A 15,602-nucleotide genomic window follows, 5' to 3' on the forward strand; every position below is an offset into this window, starting at 1 on the left:
CCATGCATAAGTGTTTGCCAATCCATGTGATTGCCTGCCTGTGAGGCTTAGACGGATCTTTGACTACTTGCTCATGAATAACACTGATAATCCCAAATGTTTTTCAGGTGCGTGTAAGGTGAATTGTTGAAGCCCCAGTTTGGGAGCTCCCAGCTGATTAACCCTCAGAAGAAGGGCCCACACCTTATGAACCAGCAGATGATGAACTTATAGCGGCTTCTCATCCAACACGGCAGGCTGATGAAACTATAGCTATAGAAATAAACTTTAAAGTTTTCAATGCATTTATTTCTAGGACATTTGGTTCAAATCAAATATATTCACATCACCTTCCAGATTAGAATGTGGCCTTAAGTCTTTTTATTTTCTGGTCTGAAAACATCCATAATCTGTGAGCAACATTTGATGCTGTGTTTTAGGCCTGTGCTGTAAACTGTGATGATGGCTTTTACTTGTGCAATATACCTTTTTAAATCCTGGGATTTAAGATTTACAATGATACAAAACTTGCCCAGCAATGCTTTTAGGGAGAAAAGATAAGTGCCCAGAAGCTCTGGGCAGATCTGGCAGGCGCATGTGCATCTTAGATGGACTTATGGGAACTTTTAGTTAGGCAAAAATGTAAAGATCAGTTTCTGGTAATTGTATTCAGGAACAAGACTGACAAGTTAATTTGACATAATCCTTTCTCTCTGGGGTCCACCTTCAGAGCCAGCATGAGACCACCAGTGATTTGTTTTATTTGTGATTTTTCTTATTAAAGCGCTTTGGATAGAAGCGCTATATAAGTGGCCATTTACCATTTTACCTGCCTGATCCCCCACAGGTACAGGTGGGTCTGTATCTGATTCAGGACATTCAGGAGAGCATTTAGTTAGATCCAAGGTGGGTGTCAGGCTGGAGGATATGTCATAGCTAAAGCACACACAATTTGTGAATAATTCATGATTATTTTTCCATAATTCATCCTTTAATTTTCAATTTAATTAAACATTTTTTTGTTTAAAATCAGAATCGGCAGATTCACATTTTCATACATGCAAATCTTCATCCTAAAAAACAAAGTTTTTGGATTTACAATGATCTTCAAAATAAAAGTTGAAACAACAGGATATAATCTGTCACAGCCTCCAAAATACAAGCCTGCAAATGCACAACATTATTGCTAATAACATATTTCTTAATAAAACATTTATACAAACATTTAAACAAAAGGGACTTGGCCACAGAAAAAGATCAAACTGCCTCAACCAACAGCATTCACCTTAATATGAGCATCTTTATCCTCAGTTTCTACTAAATTGAACAACTTCCAGTTACTACCTGATATTTGATGCCAATGTGGACACGGTGCCATCTTTCTCTGCAAACACTGCATACTCTTAAATTACATGTGGAACTTTGTCCAGAACATTCTCAGTACATCTGGTTACTAGTAATAAGGATATTACTACCATCAAGGTCAAATTCTGCCACTTAGAATTTCTGTCAACAGACAAGTCTAATCCAAATCAATGTGGCAAAAACTACAGCAGCAATGGAGCACATATCTTCCCTTTTTCCTCTAATAATAATAAAAAGTCAGAAATGCCCACAAATTCTAAAAAGGTTAAATAACAGGAGGAAAAATCTTTATATTGACTTCAACTTAAAATGTAAATTTCTATAACAATTTATCAATATTTTCTACATATTACAGTACAGTTAATAGATAAAACCACTGTAAAACAGAAATAAATTATTGATACAATTATTTTAAGAAAAACTGATTTACTGTGATAAATTACTCAGGCTCCAATTGGTGGACAAGAAACTTTCCATGAAGCTTGGGACCTGCAGACCTGTCGTTAAAGAGATGCCGCCACACCAAACCTGCAAAACAGTTTTACTACTATTACTGAATTAGGCCTATTTGAAACTGCACCCTAAACATGCTGTTCATTTTGTTGTATTACTGCAGTACTCACGGTGAAGGCAGGGACAAGAGGCTGACTAAACTTTGTTTTAAAGGAGTGAAGGAGACGAAGTCTGTCAACATCTATAAACAATAAATCACCTGAAACACAAAAACAAAGATCCCATCGATCACAAGACTAGTGAAAATGAAACCAGATGAACAAATGAAAGTCTGTGGACACTAAAAGAGTCACTTTTAGTGTGTGTTTTCCTGTCTTTCTTTTGGAGCAATTCTCTGTTTTTGCCAGAAGATTATGTTCACTTACAGCTTAATAAGTTCTGAATGGCTGGCTCAGAGGGGAGCAGCCCTTTGGTCCCATGGTCACTGAGGTTTTTGTATTTTCTCCCAACAATAAAATAATAACAATAAAACTTTTTGTAATCTAATATTTTAGTACTATGAAGGAAAGTACTAAAATATTAGATGACAAAGTGTTTTTTTTATACAAATTCGTTATTTCATCACAGTAATAAAGTTTTTTTCTCACAATGTATTATTTTCTCACAGGAATATCGTATTTTATTTTACCATTGTCATAGTTACAGTAGATTCCAATTCGTTGAGGAATCAAACAATCCAAGGCCTTTGCTCGGTTGTTGTGCTTCGCAGCGATGGAGCTCTGCAGCCATTGGCTGGCGTGGAGACACCAAGAACCGGCACTTTTCCCTAATTGGTCAAAGCGTCCAAAGCCAGCCCGATAGGCCACGCCCACACTGAATGACTTCCAGTCAGCCAGAGGCCTGAGCTCCCAGTAGTGACAGCCACCAATCATTTCCTGGTCGCCTAGGAGACAGGACAATACACATTTAAAAAAAAAAAAACTATGTGTGTGTGAATGAGAGGTACCAAGGTGGAACGGTGAGGTTACAGGGAGCAGAGGTAAGGAAGGTGCAGGACTTTAGGTATTTAGGCTCAACAGTTCAGAGCAACGTAGAGTGTGGAAAAGAGGTGAAGACAGGAGGCAGAGCTGGAGGTAGCAGAGCTTAAGATGTTGAGGTTCTCTTTGGGAGTGACGAGGATGGACAGGATCAGGTATGACTACATCAGAGGGACACTCATGTTCAATGTTTTGGAGATAAAGTCAGAGAGGCCAGATTGAGGTGGTTAGGACATGTTCAGAGGAGAGACTGTGAATATATCGGTAGAAGGAGGCTGAGGTTGGAGCTGCCAAGCAGGAGGTGTAGAGGAAGACCAAAGAGGAGATTTATGGATGTAGTGAGAGAGGACATGAAGTTAGTAGGCGTGAGAGAAGAGGATGCATAGGACTGGGTTAGATGGAGGTACATGATTCATTGAACAGCCCAAAAGAGAATAAGAAGACATGGAGAAAATGTGCCACAGAAACCCTTAAAGCCAATAGAGACTCGAGGAGGAAAGATAACGGATCTCCATAAGACTGAATTAGGAAACAAGACTTGGAGAGGACAATCCTGGGTTAAATAGCATGTTTAAACCACTGAATTCCTATCATTCAAACTGTGAAGATGGAACACACTTTTTAGATAATGTCCTGTGTGTGTGTAAATAGATAATTCATGCCTGCTGACCCCACAGGCCCCGTTGTCGTCCATGCCATCCAAACACTAGCAATGTGTAATAACCTGCTTATGTCGTTTTCAGCAAGTCCTAATTAGGTAAAACTAGTGTAATATAAGCTAATCAGATGAGACACATGTTCCTTAGAAAGCTGTTTAGACACCTTCAACATAATGGTACACACACTAATACTGACATATTAGAATTTAATTAAATGATTTATATGTTGTTTGGAATGCTTATGAATACTTAATTGATCTATTTTTTATTTAAAAGACATTAAGTGGCAGTTTATTAGTGCTCTGTGTGAACAGTACAGTCTAGTATAAGTCATTGTGAAATACCCAGTACTGTGTATGACTCCCCAGCAAATCTGTCACGGCCTGCTCGAGTTGCTGCTGTCTTGTTGGGCGATGGCGTGGCACTTCTGCTGCCAAAACAGTAAATACACAAGTTACAGCTGAGGTAAAAAATGCTTGAGAGTGATAGTGAGAAAAAGAGGTGAAACAGCCAATGAGGATGTGTCGATGTCAAAAGCGATGAACAAACATGATAAAATAAACACAAAATAAAACTTTATAACTGAATTAATGACAATGTATTTTTTTCACTGCACAACGGAATTTTCTGTTATGTTTTAAGTTTTATTTTAAATTTTATTAAAAACAATAGTTTCAAAATGTTGTAAATGTTACTTTGCATAAAATTTAAAAAATTTTTAAGTTAGATTTTTAAGACAAAACCAAATATAAACGTAGTATTTTTCCCTGAAATAAATGTCAGCTGTGACGTCAGTTGTGATGGTAGATGAAGGTGACGCGGCGGTTGCTAAGCAAAAGTCAGTGATAGACAGTTTGTACCTGAGCAGGTAGGAGAGGCGATGTACGGAGACTGAAGAGGGACAAAAACGTCAAAGCACAGAGTGGCAGAGATACAAGCGAATGTTATCATAATGACTTTTACTAAATTCACGTGTCCAGAGGCTTCTTGCTAATAGTTCACAGAAAAAACAATATTAATAATAATAACCCAGGGTCATAACCCTCAAACAGCACAAGACGAATGTTACCGTTATATAACTGACTCACAAGACATTGTTAGAATCAAATAAAACTACAGTCTCCAACGAAGATACAAGGACAGTAAGAATTTAATTAGTTTTGTCTGCAGTGAAGACATTTGGGTTTATGATCGAAAGACAGATAGGACATAAAGGCTCATCATTTTTGCTTTTGATTATATTGACACCCTAAAACAATAAACAACAAAGAACACCTGTTTTAGCAAATTGCCAAAGTTCTATTGGTTTCAAAAGTAGTGGAACATGTGACTAACAGATGTTTCTCATTACCTAGGTGTGTTTTTCTGCACTCAAGTCACTTTTTGCAAATTCAAAATCAAGTCATCAAGTGTCTTATATTGTAATGAGCATCCAGTTATTTGCCATCAAGACTGATGAAAAAAACAGCATGGATTGCTCTTCCTGTTATATATTTTAAATGATTAGTTGTGAAGCTGCAGATTTCAATTAATACTTTTTTCAATATAACAAATTTAACTAACCAGCAACAAACAATTGTCTCTGTCAACAAACTGAGTAAAGACTCTTGGGATGTGCCAACAGCACTGGCTTTCACCATCAGTTAGCCTTGTAGAGTACATATAGTAAAATAACAGCAGCTGTATGTCAACGTTTGTAATCCAAAGGCTAATAATGTTGATTTCCTGCTGATCTTCCTCCTGCTCAACTAAAAACAGATTAACTGCACACGTTTTATCACCTGCTCTTGTTTTCCTTCCCCTTCAGTCGGGGGTCATGACCTCTGACCCCCTGAGGCTCCCAGGTCACTGTGTCACCCTGGACCTTTAACTCAGCGTGGGCCGTTGACGCGTCAAAGCTGAAGTTATAGGCTGCAATAACAAGAGAAGAAGAATAAAGCTTAATTCACTTCTCTATATAAAATACTGCCCATGCATCCATTCATGTGTTCACCTCTGGTTTCCAGGGTGACGTGCTCAGAAAATTCTCCAGCAGCTGTTTTGTTTTTCGCTCGAACTCGAACGACGACGAAACGAGAATCAAACTTTAAACCTTAAAGCACAAAAACAGTTAAGACACACACCTGACCTCTGACTTTGATCTACTATACTGCTGGACTCTGATTTTTTTTACCTGAGATGGTAACCTGGGGCTCTGTGACATTACAGATTTTTTCCCAGCATGCTTCTGCTGCAGGTCTTGGAATACTTTCACCGTTTGTTTTCCGGTACTCAACATCGTATAGTTCCATTGGGCGACTGGCGCCGTCAGTATCACTGGCTGGTTGCCAGGCAATTGTAACGCTGTTGTCACGAACAATACAGCTAGAGGTGTCGATCTGTGGAGGTCTGGGCACTTAAGGATAGACACCATGTGATTTATTCTACCTGCTGAAAAGTAAGTACATGTTTTTATCTAAACAGGCCAGAGTAAACAACTCACCTGGAAGGAAGTAAAGTCTCTGAAGTGCCGCCCTCTCCATACTGAAGTCAACAGTAAATTTTGCCATACTCTCCGACACCGCAAGACGGGTCGTTAGTCGGAATGCAGGAGCCATCGTCACCCTGGGAGGGGCGCAGTGCCAGTAAAGCGGGGGTGGGGATGTGGGGAGGGGGGGGCTTAGAGGGCCGGGTTAGTGGTTCATGCAAGTAACTTCAGAGCTTTAATAATTTACTTTGATTTTTGTTAGTTAATAAAAATGTGTTAATTCTTCAGAAGAAATTAATGTGATTATAGAAAATAAGAAACAGACGTAAATTTAAGTAAAATCAAAAAACAAATATCAAAGCAACAAGTGAAAGGATAGAAATAAATTAAAAACTAAATTAAAAAACTAAAAAAACTTAAAGGTTTATGAATGTTTTATCATTGAACATACCGTTCTTTTATTTGCTTTGCAGCCTGACAAAACATAGAAGAAACAGGAAGTATTAATAAGAAAAATAGTTTAATATTTTATTTATAGTCAAGATTTAAGAAAATTTTTCATACATTTTAACAACTCTTGTTTTACCTTCAGAAACTCTTCTTCATCTGTGATGGTCAGAGTTTTATTTGCAAACTCAAAAAGTTCTTCACATGACAACAGAGCAAACTTTCCTTCCGACAGCTGCTTCTGGTAAAAAAAACAAAACAAAACACACAAGACAGATAATGTTTTTTAAAATGTGAGATTGAGTAAACAGTAAATAAACCTCTAGAGGAAAATGGGAAAAGTGGTGTAAGTGGAAAATATAAATCGATTTAAATCTAAATTTGCTCCACTTTTTTTTAATGTGGAGGCCTCTGGTGACAGACTCATTATACAGCACTGCTAAGTATTTTTTTAGTGAGGCTACTGATTAAAAAAGGAACAATTACTGCTTGTTTATTAAGTTTTAAAGCTTTTAATTGAAGTTTATAACTATCTGAAGAGTATTAAAGAGACAAGAGGAGTCTTCAGAGTCTCACATAAGTGCTAGCTTAAGTTGCACACTGTAGCTTTAGATATCAAAAGGATAAGAAAACACATTTTAGCATTATATTTTAAATATAACGTAAATAGGAGTTATAATTTTATAATAAATATTTTAAAAAGTAAATATGTTAAAAGAGGCTACAACTCAAGAAATATGTAAAGAAAAGTTAATATTTTATGTGAAAAATTGTCAAACAAAAGTTGTGGGATACAGCAAAATAAAACACATTTCCACCTGAAGCTCCCCCTCCTTATGCTGCGTCTCCTCCCTGATGATGTCGCGAAGCTCCACACCCTTCTCATCCAGTGTGGAGCGTAGTCGCTCAAGCTCCATCTCCAGCTCTGATGTCACTTTACATGACTCCTCCTGATTGGGAACAGTTTTCTTTAGATTTATTTATTACATTAATTTTCCACAGAATCTGTGAGAACATTGTTTTACATCGTAGAACATTTCAAACAGCTGGAACACCATTTTTCTACAGTATCAAAATAAAATCCCCCTTGAGCTTAATCATTACAACTATTGGACACACTCAAGTGTCAGGAGCAAACTCGATATGGAAAGTATATAAAACCATGACGTTCAGACATTACGTCTGTACATTACATTTACTTTTGTTACTATAACGAAGTAGATTTTTGTGCACGTTTTCTGTTTTCTTCTCTTATCATTTATGTTCTAAACATATGGCATCTGTCAGCTTGGCTTTATGTTCTTTTTCCATCTAAAAACCATTGCATTTCAATCTAAGTAAATTAATACCTAGATTGAAATATACTTCATAAAAATTTCTACTCAAATAATTTTACTTGTATATACAGTGCAGAGATTTTTCTGTTGACAAAACGCTTTTGTCCTTGTCGATACAGAACTATAACGGCACAGTAACTTACTGTATAAACCAACATCAACTTCACCATATTACACAGGTTAATACTGAATTATTTTATCTGAGTATAGGTTAATGTACAGATATAGCAACCTAAAATTGCTGATTTTTTGCGAAAACTGTCCAGTTGATGTCTTCCATCCAGATTGTCAGCTGAATAGTGAGCCCCCAGTGATGACTCCTTGTTACCGCCCCTTAACAACCTATTACAACCCAGTCCATGGTATCAACTGCCTATTAAAATGGAATCAGTGTACTCTAGCTCTATTTTTTGGAATCGTTCGGAAAAATCTGGAAAAAAATGGGCTCTTTGTCTAAACAAATGAGCCTATTTTTTTTTATGTTACTGGGTTTAGTGTTGAAATATGGACTCCTCCTTATCAGCTGACTATTTTTCACACCACACTGTTTCTTGGTTAACTTTAATCTTGAAATAAAATAACTAAAACTAACTGAAATAATGTTGAGTTTATGGCAGATATTGTGCATGAATTTGGCTCTCTGCATTAGAGTTGTGTGTTTGTCTGAATGAAATCATGAAGAACATTAATGTACAAATGACCAATATCTGACCCTTGTCTGAAAAAGGCAAGTTAAACACCCAGAAGGAAATTAAGGAGTTCCTGATATTGCATCAATAATAGGACAAACAGATGACCAGAAATATAAATATAATTGAATATAAAACAACCAATTGTCATTTTAATGTTTCACACTTGCTTTCATAATTAATTTAGTAATAAAATTATTCACTGTAAATAAGAAATAATTATGATTGACTTAAAACCCACAAAATTGGAGCTTGTTCAAACATAGTAACTCTTCCATCTGCAGTGCTTTGGTTTCTCTAAGCCTCTTCCCACTGCTCCCTCCCAGCCAATCAGCTGCTGACCTGCAGTCCAGTGAGTGTGGTGTCGACTGTCTCCAGGAAGTTTTGAAGCTCTTCATTCTTACTGGCCAATGTGCTGATAATCCTGCGCAGAGCTTCCTGTTCAAACAAAATTCACAATTAGTTTTTTACATTTGGAGGTGTAGGTGGAGGGGTGTGTGTGTGTGTGTGTGTGCCTACAGTCTGACAGACTGGTTCAGTCTTCACATGATAGCAGTTTTGAGGGTGAGGACTGAGGTCATACGTTGCTGTGGTTTGGGCTCTGCCCCAATCATGTTGGAGCCCAGTCCATGGTAGCAAGTACCACTGAAGGCCTCCACCAGGTCAGCTCAGCTGATGCATTAGGGTGGATCTTACAGTCCAGATGGTCACTGCAAAGCCACCAGTACGTAATAACAAATACAGACCAGGATTGTTGTTAAGGGGGATGGTCTTGTCTGAGTTGATCTGTCACAGTCAGCCCAGTCCAGAATAAAAGCCTCACCTCCAGCATCACCACACAGAACCATTCACAATAATCCTGTTACTGACCCCCCCAACAAGAAAACACTGCAACTGTGTTTCTACTCTTCAGCATTTAAGTATTAACAACCATTTGTTTTTAATTTCTTTTTGATGATCAACTGCTCTGATGTGATGCAGATAAAAAGTTCCAGTAACATCAGAGGGTTTTATAGTGTGATCACATTAATCTGTCTGAAATGTTGATTTATAATAGTCATAATCATTTTACAAAGGGTTAGTCTTTATTTCCAGTGATCTATTTCCAGTGATCTTTATTGACATTTTCCAGCAGGAAAGTGTGTGAAATTATTTCTATTTAGTAAAAAAAAAAAAAAAGTCCGTCAGTCAAAGACCGACAGTTTGATACTTTCATGACTCCAGCAGACAGAGAGAAGCTGCTGGTAGCTAACAGCTAATGGCTAACCGCTAATGGCTAACCGCTAACGCCTAACAGCTAACTCCCTTCATTTCTCTGTGTGTGTTGCGGGTGTCTCTCGCCCTCTGCACCGATTCCGCTTTTGACCACGATACTTTTTACCGATCGATCCGGTTCTCACCTTCTGAGCGTCCATCACTCGACACCGAGGACAGAGGCACGGCGGGAAGTGGCGTTACATCTGACTTCCGGTATGTTTTATCAAAAAAAAAGTCTAAATTCCATTTTCTTTCACCATGAAATCAGTGTAAACAGTGCTTTTAATGGAACTACAACAGCTCGTTTTTTCGATTTAACCTGCAAAATAACAACCTGCTTCATATAAATGTGTCCACATCTCAAAACAACTAAATACAATTTTTGAAGAAAATGTGATATTTTTAAAAACAAAGTTAAATGAAACAGGAAAGTTGCACAGCTTATCGTAGACAAGGACACTGTCATACCGTCTTGACACAATTGAAGGCTACATGAATGCAACAAGGGATCTGGTTAAAACATTGGTGAACTTTAAGAACTAATAAGAGAGAAATTGGTCTGTGGAATCAGTATATGCTAACCTTAAATTGAGGAATGTAATGCTAACTAAAGCTATCTTCATTTGTTAAATAACCGGACTCACAGAACACAGTACAGTAAAGCCTCTTCTTCACCAAAACACATGGCTGCCATTCAGATGAAGCACAGCAACAGATTCAAAAGCAAATCAAAACACTTATCAAGACAATGTGTCAGCAACAATCTCCAACTCTAATAACTGTGGAGTCAGTTACTCAGCAAAGCTTGAGCAATACTTAGCTTTTGGACAGCAATGTCATAACTGCAAAAAAGTACAATTACTTAAAAAAAACTATGCAAATCTGCAAGGTAAAGTATTGTCTGTTGAATGCTTGTTGTTACAGAGAAGCCGCAGCTTTGTCATTTCATTTTCACTTTTGTTCTTTGTATTTAATGAATCCCACTGGTGGAGCAGTGGGCACCTGTATATATAGTGATAATAATTCAATGTAAAGGGCCAATAACTAAAAAGGAGGGGCACTGCAGTTAACAAAAACCTCATGCAGAAAGCAGACACAGGCCAAATATAATGTTTTTTCCCTTGCTACATACAAGACTACTAAGCTCAATAAAAGGACAAGACACATTACCATGGTGTGACTTTAACACCCACAATTTGTTCATTGGTCCATCTTGAGGCATATTGGCTTGTGCTTTTGTGCTGGGACCAAAAACACACGACAATGTAAACAAGATCCCCATGTTGAAAAGATGATGGAGATGTGAATCAGACAAGATATGTAGTGGCACACTAAAGGTGTAACAAAACCCAGATAAGTCTCTAACATAATGATTGTAAGAAACCTATCAGTTGATATATGCACATGACTTTGGGTTAGGTTTTTCCCCCCCCACATTTGTTGAAGGAATGGAAAAATGTTTATGCTCTTGTTGTATGATCAATGATTAAAACATTGAATGCACTCTAGCTGACCTGATCAAATGTGAACCGAAATAAACCGGCAAACATACAAACAAACATCACACTTGATGGTGAAGGGTGGTACCGGAGAGAGGTTCCTTGCGTGACAGGGCCTTCGATGTCTGGCTGAGCATTTCCGGCGCACAGTGGCGTCAGCCGCCTGTGGCTCAGTGGCTGACTGGTCTGTTACATTCAGGACCGAGTCAACCATCCGAGACAAGCGATTTGCTCTGAGGTTTGGATCTCCTCTTAAGTCTGAGATTTCTGACAGTCCCATGGTTCCCCCCTCTCACACGTCTCAAGGTCCAATATGTGGCCAGATCCTACTATCACAGTTAGTGCAAAAGCAGAAACAATTGAGGAGACTGAGAGGGACTGAACTAACAAACACATTTATTGGTTAAAAATAAATAAATAAATAAAAATAAAAAAGTCAGCAATAAACAGAAATTGCTCCTAGCAAGAGGGTACAAAGGAAAACTTGACTGGAAACAGAAATAAACTTTGCAACAAGGATTTTAGGCAAATAACTTAGAACACAAACCTGAATTAAAACTAGACAAACTATAAGAAACTAAAATGCAACCCACTAAACCTAAATTACCAACCGGGAAACCCAACAACACTAACAGTTGTTGGATCAATCCCCACCTCCTCCCTCCCACATGTCAAAGTGTCCTTGAGCAAGACTCTGAACCGCCATATAGTTGCTCCCGGTGAGTGTTGGCCAGCTGCATAGCAGCTCCTGCATCTGTGTGTGTGAGATTGTGAGTGTGAATGGGTGAATAAGAAGTGTAAAGCGCTTTGAGTGTCAATAGGTAGAAAAGCGCTATACAAGTGCAGACCATTTACCTTAAGGGGACAAAGGAACAGAAACCACATCAAACCTTCGGCTGTTCCCTTTAGGATGTCACCACAGCGAATCATGTGCCTCCATCTAACCCTGTCCTCTGCATCCTTTTCTCTCAGACCAGGTAACTTCATGCGCTCTCTCACTACATCCATAAATCTCCTCTTTGGTCTTCCTCTACACCTCCTGCCTGGCAGCTCCATCTTCAGCATCCTTCTACCAATATATTCACAGTTTCTCCTCTGAACATGTCCAAACCACCTCTGTCTGGCCTCTGACTTTTATCTCAAACTCATCTAACATGAGCCGTCCCTCTGATGTACTCATTCCTGATCCTGTCCATCCTTATCACTCCCAAAGAGAACCTCAGCATCTTAAGCTCTGCTACCTCCAGCTCTGCCTCTTGTCTTTTCTTCAGTGCCACTGTATCTAAGCCGAACAACATCTATGGTCTCACCACTGTCTTGAACACCTTTCCTTTCATTCTCGTGTGATACTTTTATCACACCTGACACTTTTCTCCACCAGTTCCAACCTGCCTGCACTCGCCTCTTCATCTCTTTTCCACACCACTCTTCGTTGCTCTGAACCGTCGACCCCGAGTACTTAAAGTCCTTCACCTTCGCTCCCTGTAACCTCACCGTTCCACCTGGGTCCCTCTCATTGACACAATGAGAGCATTAAAAAATAAATCCAAGGTTCCTCACCGCAGCACTGGAGGCCAAAGTTATGTCATCTAAAGCAATTCTCTTGTTAGACAGCATATTTCTCATCTTTTTTAGGCCCAAAGAGAATAATTTCAGTTTTGTCTGAATTTAGAAGTAGGACGTTGTAGGAAATCCAGGCCTTTTTGTCTTTTAGGCATGCTTGAAGTTGACTAATTGGGTAGTATCTTCTGGTTTCAGAGATAAATAGAGCTGGGCATCATCTGCATAGCAGTGGAAGTTTGTGGAATGTTTCATAATAATTTTGCCTAAAGGTGACACATACACATTGAAAAGTATTGGTCGTAGCACAGAGCCCTGTGGAACTCCATAACTAACCTTTGTGCAGAAAGAGGATTCATCATTAACATGAACAAGTTGGAATCTGTCTGACAGATAAGATTTAAACCAATGCAGTGTGGTTCCTTTAATCCCAAATCCATGTTCTAGTCTCTGTAATAAAATGTTGTGGTCAATGCTGTCAAATGCGGCACTAATGTCTAGTAAGACGAGTATGGACACAAGTCCATTATCTGCAGCCAAGAGAAGATCATTGGTGACTTTTACCAGTGCTGTTTCTGTGCAATGATTAATTCCAAATCCTGACAAAGTCTTCATACAAGTTATTCCTGTACAGGTGGTCATATTTGTTTTGCAACTACATTTTCAAGGATTTTAAAGAGAAACAGGAGACTTGATATTGGTTTATAGTTGGTAAATCACCTGGATCAAGACAAGGTTTTTTAAGTAGTGGTTTGATTAGAGCAACTTTATATGCCTTTGGTACATAGCCAGTTTCTAAAGATAGGTTGATAAAATCTAATATGAACATGTCTATTAAAAGGTAGAACATTTGAGCAATTTGGTTGGAACAGGGTCTAAAAGACATGTTAGTTTTGAGGAAGAGATAGTTGAACTTAGCTCAGTGAGATCTATGGGTGAAAAGCAGTCTAAGAGGGATTGGGGCCTTATTGAGGATTGTAGAGCTGTTGTACATGAAGATCTATCTGTAATATTTGTAGGAGGATCTGGTGAATTTTTTCCCTAATGGCTACACTTTTATTAGTAAAGAAAGTCATGAAGTCATTGCTGCTCAGAGTTAAAAGAATACTAGGCTCAACAGAACTATGGCTTAGTCAGCCTGGCTACAGTACTGAACAGAAACCGGGGGTTGTTCTTGTTTTCCTCTTAGTGCTGAATAATAATACAGCAATAATATGCTGTTCTGGCATCGTGGAGCACTTTTTTTTTTTTTTACATTTTTAAACTGTTTATCCAGGCTAACCAGGATTTTTCTAAATTAGTGGAACGCCACTTCCTTTTTAACTTTCGTGACGCATGCTTTAAGATGTGCATTTGTGAATTGTACCATGGAGGTCGGCTCCTCTGATTCACTGCCTTCTTTTTCAGAGGGGCAAATTTATCTAGTATCATACGCAGTGAGGCTGCAGAATCATCAACTAGATAATCAACGTGTACAGGAGTAAGATGGCTACTCACCATAGTATTGACACATGGTGGTGAAAAAGATGAAGAAATTATTTCTTTAAATTTGTTCACAGCATTTTCAGATAAACATCTGCTGCAGTGGATTTTTTTAATAACTGCTGTATAGTCTGTTATTGTAAATTCAAATGTTATTAGAAAATGGTCAGCTAGAAGAGAATTATGAAGAAATACTATTAAATTATCAAGGACAAGGTCTAATGTGTGACTAAAACAGTGAGTGGGTTTATTTACATTTTGGGAAAAACCAACTGAATCTAATAATGAATTAAAACACAGTGCTCAGGCAGTTACTGTCAGCATGTACATGAATGTTAAAGTCACCCACTATAATGACTATCTGTACTAAGCACTCAATCAGAGAGAAAATTCAATCAAAAACTCTGAATAAGGGACTGGAGGATGGTACACAATAATAGTGTTTTTTGAGTTTTCCAGTTTGGGTGCGAACAATAAGGCTCTCAAATGAGTTATAGCTATGCTTAGGTCTAGGGTTTATTGGTAAGCTAGAGTGGAAGGTTGCTGCTACACCTCCACCTCAGCTTCTAGGAACATGATTCTCACAGTGGATATTCACTTTGTGAAGTCCTTGATACAGGTAACTTGAACACATGATGGATGCTTGTCTGAGTTCCACATTAAAGTAGTAGTAGATAATCACATAGCTTGGTAAAAACTTAACATGGCATGATCAAAACATAGACATGACTTAATGTAAGGGTAAATCTTCTCCTTATAATCATGTGGTTACAAGGGCTTGTGAAAAACTTTATCCCTCATGGGCAGATAACAGTACTAATAGTCCTAGTCATTCACGAGGTTGGCAACAAGGAGTCAAAAGGGAGCGGTTACTCACATAATCAAAGTAGCAGACAGAGTAAGGTCAAAAACATAGCGTGGTCCGAACCGTAGAAAGCAAAGCTTATTTAGATGAGCGCTGGAAAGCTGCAGTGATAAAGCAGACGATCTGGCAGCTTGGTGAGGGAACTGAGGACGTATATAAGAAGAGTGGTGAGAGCAGGTGAAACTGATTACCGATTAGTTAAGCGGGGAAATGTAACGGGACCAGGAACAGGAAGTGGCTGGAAAATAAAAGTCATGAAGGAGGAAGTGAAGTTGGCGATCCTGACATGATCACCAACACTAACTCAATGCATGCACACCTGTCTCCACCTTGTGATATCGCCCGCCTGATGTGCGTTTTCCCACTAATCATCACTAATACACATACATGCAAAAAGGTGCATTAATCGAAAGAATGGGGGATAATGTGAGATTATCAACTCAGATTAAAAAACAAAAACTCATAAAAAAATGTTACAAAAATGTGTTTCAGAGTTTACAAAGGTA

The 15,602-nt window shown here is 38.4% G+C and overlaps 1 protein-coding gene across 10 annotated transcripts; it reads right to left on the reverse strand.

Moving 5' to 3' along the window:
- Positions 1 to 948: 948 nt before the first annotated feature.
- fsd1l (fibronectin type III and SPRY domain containing 1-like) lies at positions 949 to 9,902 on the reverse strand. 10 transcript variants are annotated; one of them, XM_067484723.1, is made up of 13 exons: positions 9,834 to 9,902; positions 8,776 to 8,871; positions 7,226 to 7,357; positions 6,547 to 6,642; positions 6,412 to 6,434; positions 5,976 to 6,097; positions 5,667 to 5,888; positions 5,487 to 5,585; positions 5,275 to 5,404; positions 3,838 to 3,926; positions 2,486 to 2,740; positions 1,968 to 2,056; positions 949 to 1,872 (listed from the first exon to the last, which is right to left on the reverse strand). In XM_067484723.1, exons 1-13 carry the CDS (start codon positions 9,846 to 9,848, stop codon positions 1,771 to 1,773), a joined length of 1,470 nt encoding a protein of 489 aa, XP_067340824.1. In that variant the 5' UTR covers positions 9,849 to 9,902; the 3' UTR covers positions 949 to 1,770. The 10 variants fall into 10 exon arrangements, with proteins under 10 accessions (XP_067340824.1, XP_067340819.1, XP_067340822.1 ...); XM_067484718.1 differs by having other exon boundaries at positions 5,976 to 6,151; XM_067484721.1 differs by having other exon boundaries at positions 6,547 to 6,645.
- Positions 9,903 to 15,602: the final 5,700 nt, after the last annotated feature.

Source organism: Channa argus, chromosome 18 (genome assembly GCF_033026475.1).
Source record: "Channa argus isolate prfri chromosome 18, Channa argus male v1.0, whole genome shotgun sequence".
In the NCBI taxonomy this organism is placed as follows: domain Eukaryota; kingdom Metazoa; phylum Chordata; class Actinopteri; order Anabantiformes; family Channidae; genus Channa; species Channa argus.